The sequence below is a fragment of the Hyposmocoma kahamanoa genome, unplaced genomic scaffold (genome assembly GCF_003589595.1).
Source record: "Hyposmocoma kahamanoa isolate Upper Pololo Valley unplaced genomic scaffold, ASM358959v1 100021, whole genome shotgun sequence".
Taxonomy (NCBI): Eukaryota; Metazoa; Arthropoda; class Insecta; order Lepidoptera; family Cosmopterigidae; genus Hyposmocoma; species Hyposmocoma kahamanoa.
Genome location: NW_020653200.1, coordinates 15,097,015 through 15,109,439, shown reverse-complemented (window position 1 = coordinate 15,109,439; position 12,425 = coordinate 15,097,015). Strand labels below are relative to the sequence as shown.

General features: G+C 34.9%; 1 protein-coding gene across 2 annotated transcripts in view; it reads right to left on the bottom strand.

Moving 5' to 3' along the window:
* Positions 1 to 5,149: 5,149 nt before the first annotated feature.
* Positions 5,150 to 12,425, bottom strand: part of LOC113226843 (dendritic arbor reduction protein 1) — a 57,066-nt gene continuing 49,790 nt past the window's right edge. Inside the window, exons 3-8 of one of the 2 annotated variants that reach the window (XM_026459622.1) lie at positions 7,705 to 8,142; positions 7,253 to 7,381; positions 6,998 to 7,169; positions 6,850 to 6,909; positions 5,725 to 5,963; positions 5,150 to 5,595 (exon numbers count right to left, since the gene is read on the bottom strand). In XM_026459622.1, coding sequence (XP_026315407.1) covers positions 5,773 to 5,963; positions 6,850 to 6,909; positions 6,998 to 7,169; positions 7,253 to 7,381; positions 7,705 to 8,142 — 990 coding nt within the window. In that variant the 3' untranslated portion in view covers positions 5,150 to 5,595; positions 5,725 to 5,772. The remainder of the gene's footprint in view (positions 5,596 to 5,724; positions 5,964 to 6,849; positions 6,910 to 6,997; positions 7,170 to 7,252; positions 7,382 to 7,704; positions 8,143 to 12,425) is intronic. The other variant, XM_026459630.1, reaches the window with a different exon arrangement.

Sequence of the window (12,425 nt, the reverse complement as noted above, 5' to 3'; positions counted from 1 at the left end):
AGGCCCACGGCTTTATTTCTTTATATTCTTCAGCTGCGTCTATTGCATTACACAGAAACACTGTTACTGCAATATTGTCCACAAAATGCGTGTGCAGATGTCAATCGTCTAGTTATAAAGTAGGTAGTAACGGTAGAGTGCTTGTGCAAATGTTTAAGGGTGTTAGTAACTGTTTTTCGATTAGCACTTTGCAGTCGTCGTCAAAATAGGGTCACTGGGTGAGTCGTATTGAAGTTCTCTATTAGAAAAAGAAAAATTTTAGGGCACACCAGCCGAATCTAATCTAAAAAAGAAAGCTCTATGGAGCACATGACGTTTTTTGTTAACTTTTGTTATCCATAATGTTTTTGTTTAGCTAAGCGTGGGTATTGCTAAGTAGCATAGAAATACGTTTTCAAAATTACATTCAATCCTGGCTCAAAAGTCAATCAACGGGGTTGCAGTTGCTGTCGGTCAAAGAGAGCAAGTCTTTAGTGCTAACTTAGCGCACAAGGGCTCATTAGGCTCTGGCACGGAGCGCTGCGAATGAAGCCATCTCCTAGCGTCCTGCATTTACAGTTGCATAACCTATTTTATTTAATTAGCAATAACACCGATACATTTTCGTTCTGCCGTTCCTAAATAGCCCGTCAGATTTTGACTACTGAAAGAACACTATAATGCAAAGGAGTGTAGTAGAGGAAATGATTTCTATGAGGGGGACCCTTTCATGTAAGACTACTTTGCTAATATCCGTTGGTAAATGTTCTTTTCAGGTTTCGTAGAATTATTTCTACCTACTTAAATTTACGGAAAGTATTTGCGTTAATCTTAGATAACGTGTTAATAAACACATGTGCGATGATAAACACATGTACTTTTTGTTTCTTATATATAATCAAGCTTGAACTAGGGTCTAGGAATGGAAAGGAGTAATCAGTAATACAAACTAAATGTGACTAAATTTATTTCTTTTTCTGAAAGTGACTGTTGTAGCAAAATACTTAATTACAAACAGACACTTGTGTCGATAGTTAGTATAAGACAACAATATTGTTTTTAATATGGTTCAACAACATAGCTAAAGGTCACCTTCTACTTATCTGTCTCGCACCTAATCAGCATCTCCTCGTTGGTACCTTAACAAAGTAATGATAAAATATTGTCAATTGACGGGCGTATTGACAATGTAGAGCCTAAAATTTGCGAGCTGTAGTGGCGGATCTGCGTATAAAACACCCGGCACCTAAGTATGTGCGGATAGTTTGTGGCTATCAGAGACCGAAATTAATACGACAAGGAAGCCAGCTCTACAATAATTTGTTCTAATTAGTCTATATTACGAATTACAAATGGCAAAAACAAGGGATTTTGATTTTGACACAATTTCGGTTGGATTAGTAAGCGGTAACCTTTACGCGTATAGTCACCTAATAATAATATCCATACAAAATAGACACTAAATACACGTGATAGATTTTAATTTGAGGTACAATTAAAACTTGTAGCTGTAGTTATATTTATGAAATAAGGACAATCGCCACCTCTTTGTATGGTTTCTAAAGAGTGCAATAAACTGAATGTATGGCACACTGACTTAGGTACAGATCATGGTAATACAAGTATTAAGTAGGTAGACATAAAGTATTTCGGGAAAACTGTTTTGTGACTTCCAATAGGCAAGATGTGAAAGTCGCGAAAAAACGTGGCAAATTATAGAAATGTTAGTAAATCACACTTGTGGCAACTTCTTAACTTATTTAAAAATACTAAACTCCGTAGCTACCTTTCAAAATATATATCTCAACTTTTTACACTCATTTATACAAAAAACTAAGAAAGTATATATTATAAAAGTTTTTAAAAACATTTCATTGGTAATAAATTATCATGTGACTTAGTCAACATACTTAAAGTTAGGTAGGTACTTAAAGTAACATTCATTATAACTTAAAAAGATTACAAAATAATATAACTAAAACTGAAACATTACACACAAGAAATAGCAAAAACAGTAAAACGGTGAGGTATAAGTTAAGGCATAAGTTTAGTATTAGGCCGTTTCAAAGCTGCACTTACGGCTCATGCGAGTGCTTAGATGCGCAGACGCAAGATTAAGTTGTTTTATGATAAGAAAGGTATGACGTCTCTCGATGGTTGTTTTAGTGATACAGAACTCCGCAGAAACGGTCCGCGGGCTTATACGCCGTATGTGCGGCTCCGATGTCAGCGCCATTTACAAGATGAGCTGGGCTGGTCGCTCTACGAGTAAATTTATTTAAAATTATATGGCATCTACAGACACTTATGGCAATCATTCAGTAATATCCTCAACGAGAAGACACTTAATTATCTAAACACAATTTACGATTTCACTAATTTTCTGTAGAGATGTATTTTTTGTGTGCTTACCGAAATTTTATAACATATTTAAGTAGGTAATATACACAGGTAATGTTAAATACATAACATTGTCTCGATAAAGTTTAACTCCTAATATTTTGTGCAAAAGAGGGTGTACTTAAGTACACGGAGACTGTAGGTAGCAAAATAATATTCTTACGGTGATTATCTTTTTGATTAATTTAATAGGCCCCAGTGTGTTAAATATTACTTATTTAAGTAATTATGTAGCTATGGATAATGCATAGTCAAGAGAACGTTAAGCTAGACACTTGTGCCGTATGAGATAAGAACGGTGTGAGCTTGACATAGTCCAAAGTGTCATGTTTGATGTGACCTCTTCAGTGCCAAAGCATGTTTGTAATCTTCTAGGTAGATGTAGATAGAAAGTATACAATATAATATCAAACTTTAGCTCGCACTCTGATCTCGTCTTAAAGGAGACCTCTCCTTAACTAAGGGCACTTCATGTTGCTTGCTGTAGACATTTCAGAATTTTCGAATTTCGTGTAATAGAAATTTAAAACACCTTTTTGATCAACTCAAAAAACTGTTTAAATTGTTAGTTTTCACGTGTAGATACTATCACCAGCAAACGTAATGTCGTTCACTAATCAAGTAAAGCATCAAAAATAGTAAATAATAATTTGTTCTGCAGCAGAGATTGTATTATGTATATGTTATAGTCAACTTCAGTCACAAAGAGTCAAAATTCGATAACTACGCAGTTGTTACGCAACTTTGTTTACTATTATTTTTTATATTATATTTTATTATATATTTAGTTTACTCACTTGTTTTGATAAATTGTGAAACATTATATTATAGTGTTTAATATGTGTTATTTACTACAGACCAAGTGGAAGAGGAAGTGGCAAGATTTAAGTCAAACGTTCAATATAAAATAAAAATAAAAATTCGAGTTTTCTTTTTGTGACAGAATTTGATCTTATCTTTTTTACGAAACCATTAAAATCTAATTGTGTTACATAAACAAGATTATCAATGATATGTGACACCTTCTTCATTATTTTGATATGTGATTAATTTCACTGGTATTTTACTTAATGTCTATACGTTATTTATATATTTTTATATTCAAATTAAGTTTAAGAAGCAAGTACATAAACAATATTTTGGGACAATAACGTATTCATTCAGCAGGAATAATTACAATAAAAGGAAACTTTAGGGCATTGGTCCTTTGCTTATGAACGTGATGAAGTTTTAAGTTTATAATATTTTCGCCTATAAACATATAAATAAGCCGTTACCGTACACAGAGTTTTAATTCAAATAAGGTAAGGTAAAGTATTCTGAGGTAATATATCAATTGAGTATGTAGCGAGTTACTGCATAAATACAAGAAATGTATATCAAAGATTTCCATATAGAAAATCATTAAACATAATATTGTAAAGTAAGCAGTCTTAAAATTAGCACAAAACTAGTGACTATAAACGATGGCAAATTTCCTTAGTTACTATTACATAAAACGATTTATATGTATGTACTATGAATGTACTCTTACAAAAAGGTGTGTATGTATTGTATATCTGTTACAATATTACGTTCAAGACACGTTTTAAAACCACTCTAATGTACAGATTAATTCTCTGGACGGAGGAAATAAGGTCGAATTCTCAAGGATTCATACTATAACACTATTTTAATGTAAATACTATTAAAGTTATTAATATATTTATTCTTTAATGTATTTGATACTTTTAATCAGGATAATTCAAAGTGCGCGATGAATAAAGCTGTACCTACACATTTATTTCATACCGAGCGGTAAAATATCAACAAGCTATAAAGTTAGTGATGTACATACTTTCAGCATCTATATAAATCTGTTATTAATCGAGACTAGAAAGTGTGAAATTGGCATTTTTCAATTGACACGACCTGCAAGGGAATGATTTCCTTCTTAATTAGGTAACAAAGGAAATCAATTGTAAAATTTTGAAAGTTCCGCAACTCTCCTCCGTAAAACATATAGTAGACAAAAACTTGGTGTTGAATTGTACTTTATACAAATCAATCATTGGATCGTCAAAATATTTGTCTAATACTGTAGTATTAGTATTAATCTGGCTTTTAGCACTTACATTTTCCCGTAATTGCAGGTCGTAACATTCGAAACTAAGCCTGAGCTTTAAAAACTAACGACTACGGACTACTCGATTTATTCATCATTTATAATATATTATTAAGATAATCATAATATCTTGGATATTTCTTGCTCTCTTACCTTTCTTACTATTAACTTATAATAAATTAACTAATCATATCTAATGAATACTTAGAGCTTTTGCGATGACGAGGACTGTAGCGACACCGGCGCTACTACAGTGAGCAATTTTTTTTTAAATAAATATTATGTTTAACGATTGTATTTGAAAATTATTATATAAGTTCACTTTTAACACATTCGCGTAAGTAGCCTGTTAGTGTCTTAACGAATTGCCCCATATCGTGAGCGTGAATGTGCAAAAGGTATTTATAAATAAAAAAAATATAACAAGCACGTTGCAAGAAATGCAGAAAGAAACTAAAACTTGTTTAACACCTAGCTGCAGATTGTGATAATATAATGAGTGTCCACGTATAGTACCTTGCTTTACCGTGAACATTATTGTACTCTCAGTACTGTCATATTAACCAACAATATCAGTATAAACGTATTTCTAAAATTATACTAGCTACGGTGTCGCGCGACTCCCGCCCCGTTAAAAATATTTGTCATTTATTTAATTATATAAACATTTATAAAATACACTTGTTTTGGGCTGCTATAGATGACTCTGTTCTAATCGTTTACAATTAGTAATAATATTTAGGTATGTACGTAAAGCGATTTCCTTGGTAATGCTGTAGATTATTGTACGGTTGTACCTATTTGTGCCTTCGTAACAACGACATTTACATTATGGTTAACTGGTAATTTTGGGATGGACACCGTTGGGTACTACATTACTTATACAAATAATTAAAGTATTGAGAATGTTTTGAGAGCTATTCGCCGGTGCGGGTGTGTACCTCGAGGCATTTTCACTCGGCGATAATAATATTTGAGTTGTAAGACGTAGCGACGATGTTGAACTCGCGATGCGGGATTGCGGACATCGTCTGTCACAGCACGCTGTACAAGGTGTCCATCAAATTTGCGTCCAGGTCGCACTCCAGGAAGATGCTCTCGCTGCATTCCTCCTTAAAATCAAAAACAAAATGATAGATCTTCAAAACTGGTAAATGTAAATAAGTACAAACAAGAAAACCAAAATTTTGACAAATAATGACTGGATCGACTTCATCTATACAAATAGTTTAGGTGCTTACCTGAGTGTTAGGTGGCACGGGCGGCTGGTCTCCGCCCCTCCTTGCGTGTCATTTGGAGGTCTTGGGTAGGTGCCGCTTCATGTGTAGCGCGAGGTGGTCGGAGCGCGCGAACGAGCGCTCGCAGACGGCACACTTGAAAGGTTTGGCACCCGTGTGCTTGCGGTAGTGGCGCGTCAGCTCGTCAGATCGCGCGAACCGCCATTCGCACTCCGGCCATTGGCAAGTGTACGGCTTCTCACCTGCAAGTCTTACACGGTTATATGGCCGCCTCCAAGCATCAAAATGCGCACTCGCTCAGCATACCCAAAACAATTCGACTGACATGTCAAATGACGTAAGTCTGATATTTCAGAATCATCGAAAACAATAATCACAAAATTAAAAAGGTTGGGAAAGCGTTCTTGCTAATCACAACAATTTGTTGCTAAACCAAAGCTCTACAAAGTATCCTATTGCATATTTTTTATTAGCTTTAACTTTTGTATGGTATATACCTAGATTTGTTTATATATCACATAAAATGAAAGCAGACTGTTTAAAAAAAAAAACAAAACAAAACAATTGTTTTTTTGTAAAAATAAATGATTTACAGCATTTTCACTAACTTCGCTTTGCACATTTTCTTACTACATGTGTAAATAAAATTATGTGTATTTTATCACCACGACTAACATTGATTTTTATTTACAAAACAGGTTTTGATATTCAAATGCTGTGTATTTCGTGCAGTCATCTAACTGGCGCACTGTCAAGCTCAAGCAGCACGCAAATTCCGAGGCATTTACTTTGTGAAGCGAAACATTGAGTTTTATTAAAAGTAATGAAGCTTAATGTTTTGTACTGTTAGGTACTGCCCACATGCTCACACGAAGATTTTCGTATAAGTGGAAATTTGACGATGCTAGGCGTAAATTAATAATGTCTTGAGAAAGTCTAAGGTTGTGTGAAAGTTCTCGTTTGATGATCTTTCCGATCCATCTTTCGAGACTTCGCAAAAGTTGTTTCAATAACTGGAAAATCATAATTTAAGCGATGATATTGGAGGCTTTGTTGAGTTCTTACATTCGCGAAGCTGCTGTGATTCGGTAAATAATATTATGAATAGTACATTATTTCCTTGATTACCTGTGTGTATCCGCTGGTGAGCTTTCAAATGTGAACTTTTTGTGTACACTTTAGTGCAACCTGCAAAAATCCAAATATCCATGTATATTGTTGCAAGTTTATTCTTTTTATAGATGTATTTTATGTATATATTAATATGTATTTTTACCTATAAAATCACAGTGGTGCACTCTTCTCTTCTCAAGTTCGGGATTGTTCCGCCTATTGTACTTGACAGAATGCGGCGGCGCGAGTCTCGAGTGCGGTAAAGATGGATGCGCGTGTGGCGCCGGCGGCGGCGCGGGCGCCTGACTGGGCAGCTGCAGTGACTGAGCCATTGACTGTTATAATAACAATATTGTTTAGGAAAAGTGGCAACAAAAACAATAATGTTGAATAAAATATCGTGATTTGTGGAATTTACTTGTGTATGATGATGCGGATGCGCGCCTGGATGCGGCGATACGTGAGGCGCACGCAGCAGCGGCGGCGGGTGGTACGGTGGTGGCGGCGTCCTGCGAGGCCCGCCCTGCAACCACACACCACACACTTGCTGCGTACGGAAAACATAGCAAAAACACCTTCTTACTTCACTTTTAAAATATTAAATGTTTCACAAAATCTATTGACGTCTTATTAAATAATTATTTAATAAGAAATCAACTAAACAACAAACTTAAAAAAAAAACTATTTAATATTCTAAGAAATAAATAGTTACTGTATTCCATAAGAAGCTTAATTTACTGTAAGACGGTTTGATAACATGATATGAGATGAAAAAATCGCAGAGCAGAAGATGGTACCATCGGTCGCTTCAACGCAAGCAATCGCAAAGCCTGATTAATATACATACGATAATGCACCCGAAAAATTACCTGCATGGAGTTTCCTGGGCTGCCCTGATCTGAACCGGGTGGCGTCAGTGGTGACATGTAAACTAGGCGCGACGGTGGGAATTTGGAGAAGGAGGGTGTGGGTTGGTGCTGCGGTGCGTGTGGTGGCGGTTGCGGCTGAGCGTATGTCGGCGCACACAACCGCTCTGTCTTGATCTCCAACGGACTGAGGAGGGGAGTGGCGCATTCCTCTAGAAGCGCATCTTCCGCTTCCAATTTGACATGAGTGGCTCCCAGTGGAGCGAGCATATTCGCATTCTCAGGATCAATATTCCTGATGGAAGAGGCGATGTCCTCCCAGAGTGCGGGGCGAAGGAAGGCATCGTCGCGAGAGGAGGTGCCCCCGTCGAAGAGGTCCATGTGGGCGGGCGCGAGTGCAGCGCCCTCTTGCTTGCACAGCAGCGACTCTAAATCAGATGTCTGAAACAGAAGTAAGCAAAATACTGATATTAACACAATAAGCAAGTATATATTTTTAAATTAGAATCATGAGGAAAATTTATTGTCTAGTTTTCGGTAGCTACTTCGCGTAGCTTATATGCAGTATCCGATCGTATTGTAAATGATATTTTTCGAACTTATTATGCAAATCTCATGATCACGGAGTCCAATCTCCCGCGGGCAGAGGATTTTAATCGGACATGAAGGTAAAATTCTTTATACTATTTGTAGTAAGGGTGTATTCAGACCTAATACATTGCAACGACTTGTAAGCAGTTTGGATGACGTTTTGGTGCAGTCAAGTTACCTGCGCCACAACGGCTGATTAGTAATATCAATGACTGCGCAAGTACCTCCATGAAAGCCACATGCGCAATTCTAATGCACTTGTGCAAACGAAGAGCACAGAAATTGCACTTTTGCAGTAAATATATTAAATATATTCTGTATATATCCTAAATAGAAGGCCAAAAGTGCAACAGTTTCCGAAATTTCTGTTGTTTATGAATATGGTTGCGTGGAACATAGCTTTTGGGTTACAAAATAAATAAATTCAGAGGCGTGTTTCTTGCCCACAATTTGAATGCCAATTAATTTATTTAAGATTGAAATTTAAGATATTTTGTTTATTGATATATATTCAAATCCAATATATCTCAGCAGTGTAGAGGATGGCTTGATTCTGCGCGTAAGCACGTTACTATATTAGCATACAATGGACGGCTCCATACTGGGACAGGTGACGCGACGACGAAAGGATAGCGCGCACACGAGACGCGCTTTCAGTCGTGCTTTCGAGATGTTACTAGATGACAAGATTTTTATACATTATTTAATATTCAAATCTCCGTCATTCTATTGGAAAGTAATTAAAATAGACAGGATAAGATTTGCAAGGGGATTGTTATTATTTAATATACATATGAATAGTAAAGACAATGCATTATAATGATTTAAATAATAACTTATAACATTGGTTAATTTGTGAGCAGTTATTTAATTTCATATATAATCGTGTTAGTGTTAGCATACTTATTTTATATAGAACATTGACTGAGAAATACCACGGCAGTAGGTTTAACATGAAACGCTTCCATCTGTTTTGTTACTATGACCTATCTTATAGTGCGTTACGTTTCAAATTACTATCACGGCAAGTACTCATACGTGACAGTCTGTTTTGAAAATCGTTTCATACTTACATATCCCCATATCTATTTTTTTTTCTAAAATTATTTCAAAACCACACTCAACATTATTTCTTCATAATAAAAAAAAAAATTAAAAAATGGTGCATTTATCAGTCTCCATCGCATTTCGCCGCCATGCACAACCTTGAGCTATGAATATAGGTACTTTCAACAAATAAAAAGTTAAGGGTTATTTTGCCGTAACGAACACCAATTATACGTTTCTTTTCTTTTCACCAATTTCTTACCAACTAATGACGTTAGACCATTTTTTTGAGTGGTAAAATTTTAATTACTTTATTTCATTCTTTCATCAGAAAAATAACTATCTATAATCTCAGCTAGCAAACAAAAATATTTTGAAACTGGAATTGCATCGAGTTTTCTGATTGTAGGTACATATTTGTACTTACTTGTAGGAAACTGCCACTCTGTCCCTTACTCTCCGTTTATTTTTGAATTTGATTTTTTTATTAACACACACAAAAGAACGGTTTTGCTGAGCCATGGCTATATTTTTATTACATGTTGCCACATTTACTGGTTCAGGTGTTAGAAGTTTAAAATGACGTTACTGTAGCTCAGCTTTTTTGTAATTATAAAATAGTTAACGCAATGGAAATTATGGATCACGGTGAAATGAGAAAAGTAAAGTGTTGAAGGGAATAATCTTTTTCCGCCCAATGTGAAACTTTAAAAGTAAAAGTGCAAGATTCTTTGTTCCAAATACAAAAATTTTGCTTTGAGATGCAAAATTGATACTTGTAAAAGTCCTTATAGTTTTTGAATACGACTTCAGAGGCACTAATGTCCCGCAAACAACTCGAAACATTAAAGACGTGTATGGAGCGAATACAACTAATAAATGCACTGTGCGTTTTTTATTTGCTCGTTCTACAGTGAAAACTTTACACAAACGTACCTACAGAAAACTGTGAATAAATTTTGGTTGGTTCAGGCGCGCAGTGATTTATCTTGGCTTTCTTAGATTTTTTCTAAATGTGACGCTGATCGCCTTTGTGAAGAAATGCGAACGACGATGGCAAGACTCAAAGAAAGAAGTACGGCTAATCAATCGATCGTCACCTCTACTAACATAGTATTTCTTTCATGACACCAAGTGACGGGGCGAATAGATCGCGACCTTAGTGGTAAGCGACTCGCCTGTAGATAACAATTGCAATGCCGTTCACTGCCAGTGCGCCCGTCCTTGTTGACAAGTGCCATGTGCCTGTAACTTTACTACACCCTTACCCTTCAAAAGTGGAACACAGTAATGCTCACATTACTGCTTGGCGGCAGAAATAGTTAAGGTGGCAGTACTTCCCTCGACTCAACTCTTTCAAGACGAGCTCTACTTCTATTAAACGCTAACCCCAGAGCGCATATCGCCGAACAAAATCATCTTATTTCAATCATTTGCAGAGTAAAACTCTTTCCTGCCCTCGATACTCACCTGATTAGGGTCTTTATGTACTTAGATAATTCTCAAAGGATAAAAATTTAATTACTGTAAAGCAGTCGCAAAGGAGTTCCAAAACTTTGTGGATTCTCGTCTCTCATTATTTTACCGCAAAGGAATAAAATGAAAAGACAGTGTATTGACAGGATGGTTAAACATTTTTATTAAATAAATATTTTTTGTTTATTTCTTCTATAAAGAACTCAAATTCAAATTCAAATTCAAATTGTTTATTTGCTTCAAACATGGTATAAAAGTTGTAGCAAAAAAAAAGAAAACCAGTACAAACATGTTTCGCATATCCGATAGCATGCAAATGTCTAATAATATTATCTTGATTGACAATTCCAATTTTAAATAAATAAGTCACAATTTTCACAGATTAAGTATGTCAAGAATTAAAATAATAATAAAAATAAAAATTCAAGAATTACAAAAAAGAAATAATGTCAAAAGTTATAAAAACAAAATACATATGTATGTCAAGAATTACAAAAAATATTGAAGTTCTTTTTTTTTTAAATAATACATAATTATTGTTCCAAGAATTCATTCACACTGTAAAATTTTTTTACAACTAACCATTTGTACAATTCTGTAGTCATTTGTGTATATGTCAGTTTTTTTATTTCATTGGGTAGTTTATTATAAATTTTTATACATGTGTAGTACGGACTTTTTAGTTAAAGGGTAGTCCTAGGTACATGGTCTACAACAAGTCTATTAGGGTTTCTTTTTGCACTTCGGTTTATTTGAATGGCTATTTTGAATAAATGTGGATGCTGCTTGACAAACTTACAAACTTCGAATATGTACATACAAGGGAGTGTCAGAAGGTTTAAGTCACCAAACAGTAGTTTGCATGATTCTCGTGGACCAAAGCCGCACATTGCGCGTATACATTTCTTTTGGGCTACAAATGCACGTTTGACGTAAGAGCCATTGCCCCAGATAATCAATCCAATACGGAGAATTGATGCAATATAGCCATGATAAGCCAACAAAGCAATATTTTTGGAAGTAATTCGTCTTAACCTACGAAGGACGTATACAAAGCTGTTTGCTTTGCTGCAAATGCTGTCAATATGGTTCGTAAAACTTAAATTTCTATCTATTAATATGCCTAAAAACTTAATAAACTCTACTTTTTGTATATTCTTATCACCATACTTAATATTCAAGGTAATTTGTCTGCGACCTCTTACTGAAAACTGAATATAGTTTGTTTTCTCAAAATTCACACTTAGGTTATTTACAGCTAACCATTCCACCACTGATTTTAGCGTGTCATTCATTTCGGTTTCATATTGCATCAGGTTGTTATCATTTGAGTTTATAACTATTGAAATATCGTCTGCATACACACATCAAAAAAAGTTTGCGATCAATAGCATAAGCTCCTATAAATCTTTAAATTTAACTTTATCAAGAAAAAATCTATGTTGTATGCTTTCTTTAAATAGGAATACCCTGTTTGAAATTAAAATATAAAACTATTTTTTATTATTTATTTTAAAAAATTGAGCCATTAATCATAATGTAATAGTGATAGAAATTTCATAGAAAGAAAAAGACTGTTTAATTACACTTAAACAACAATTTATTATTAA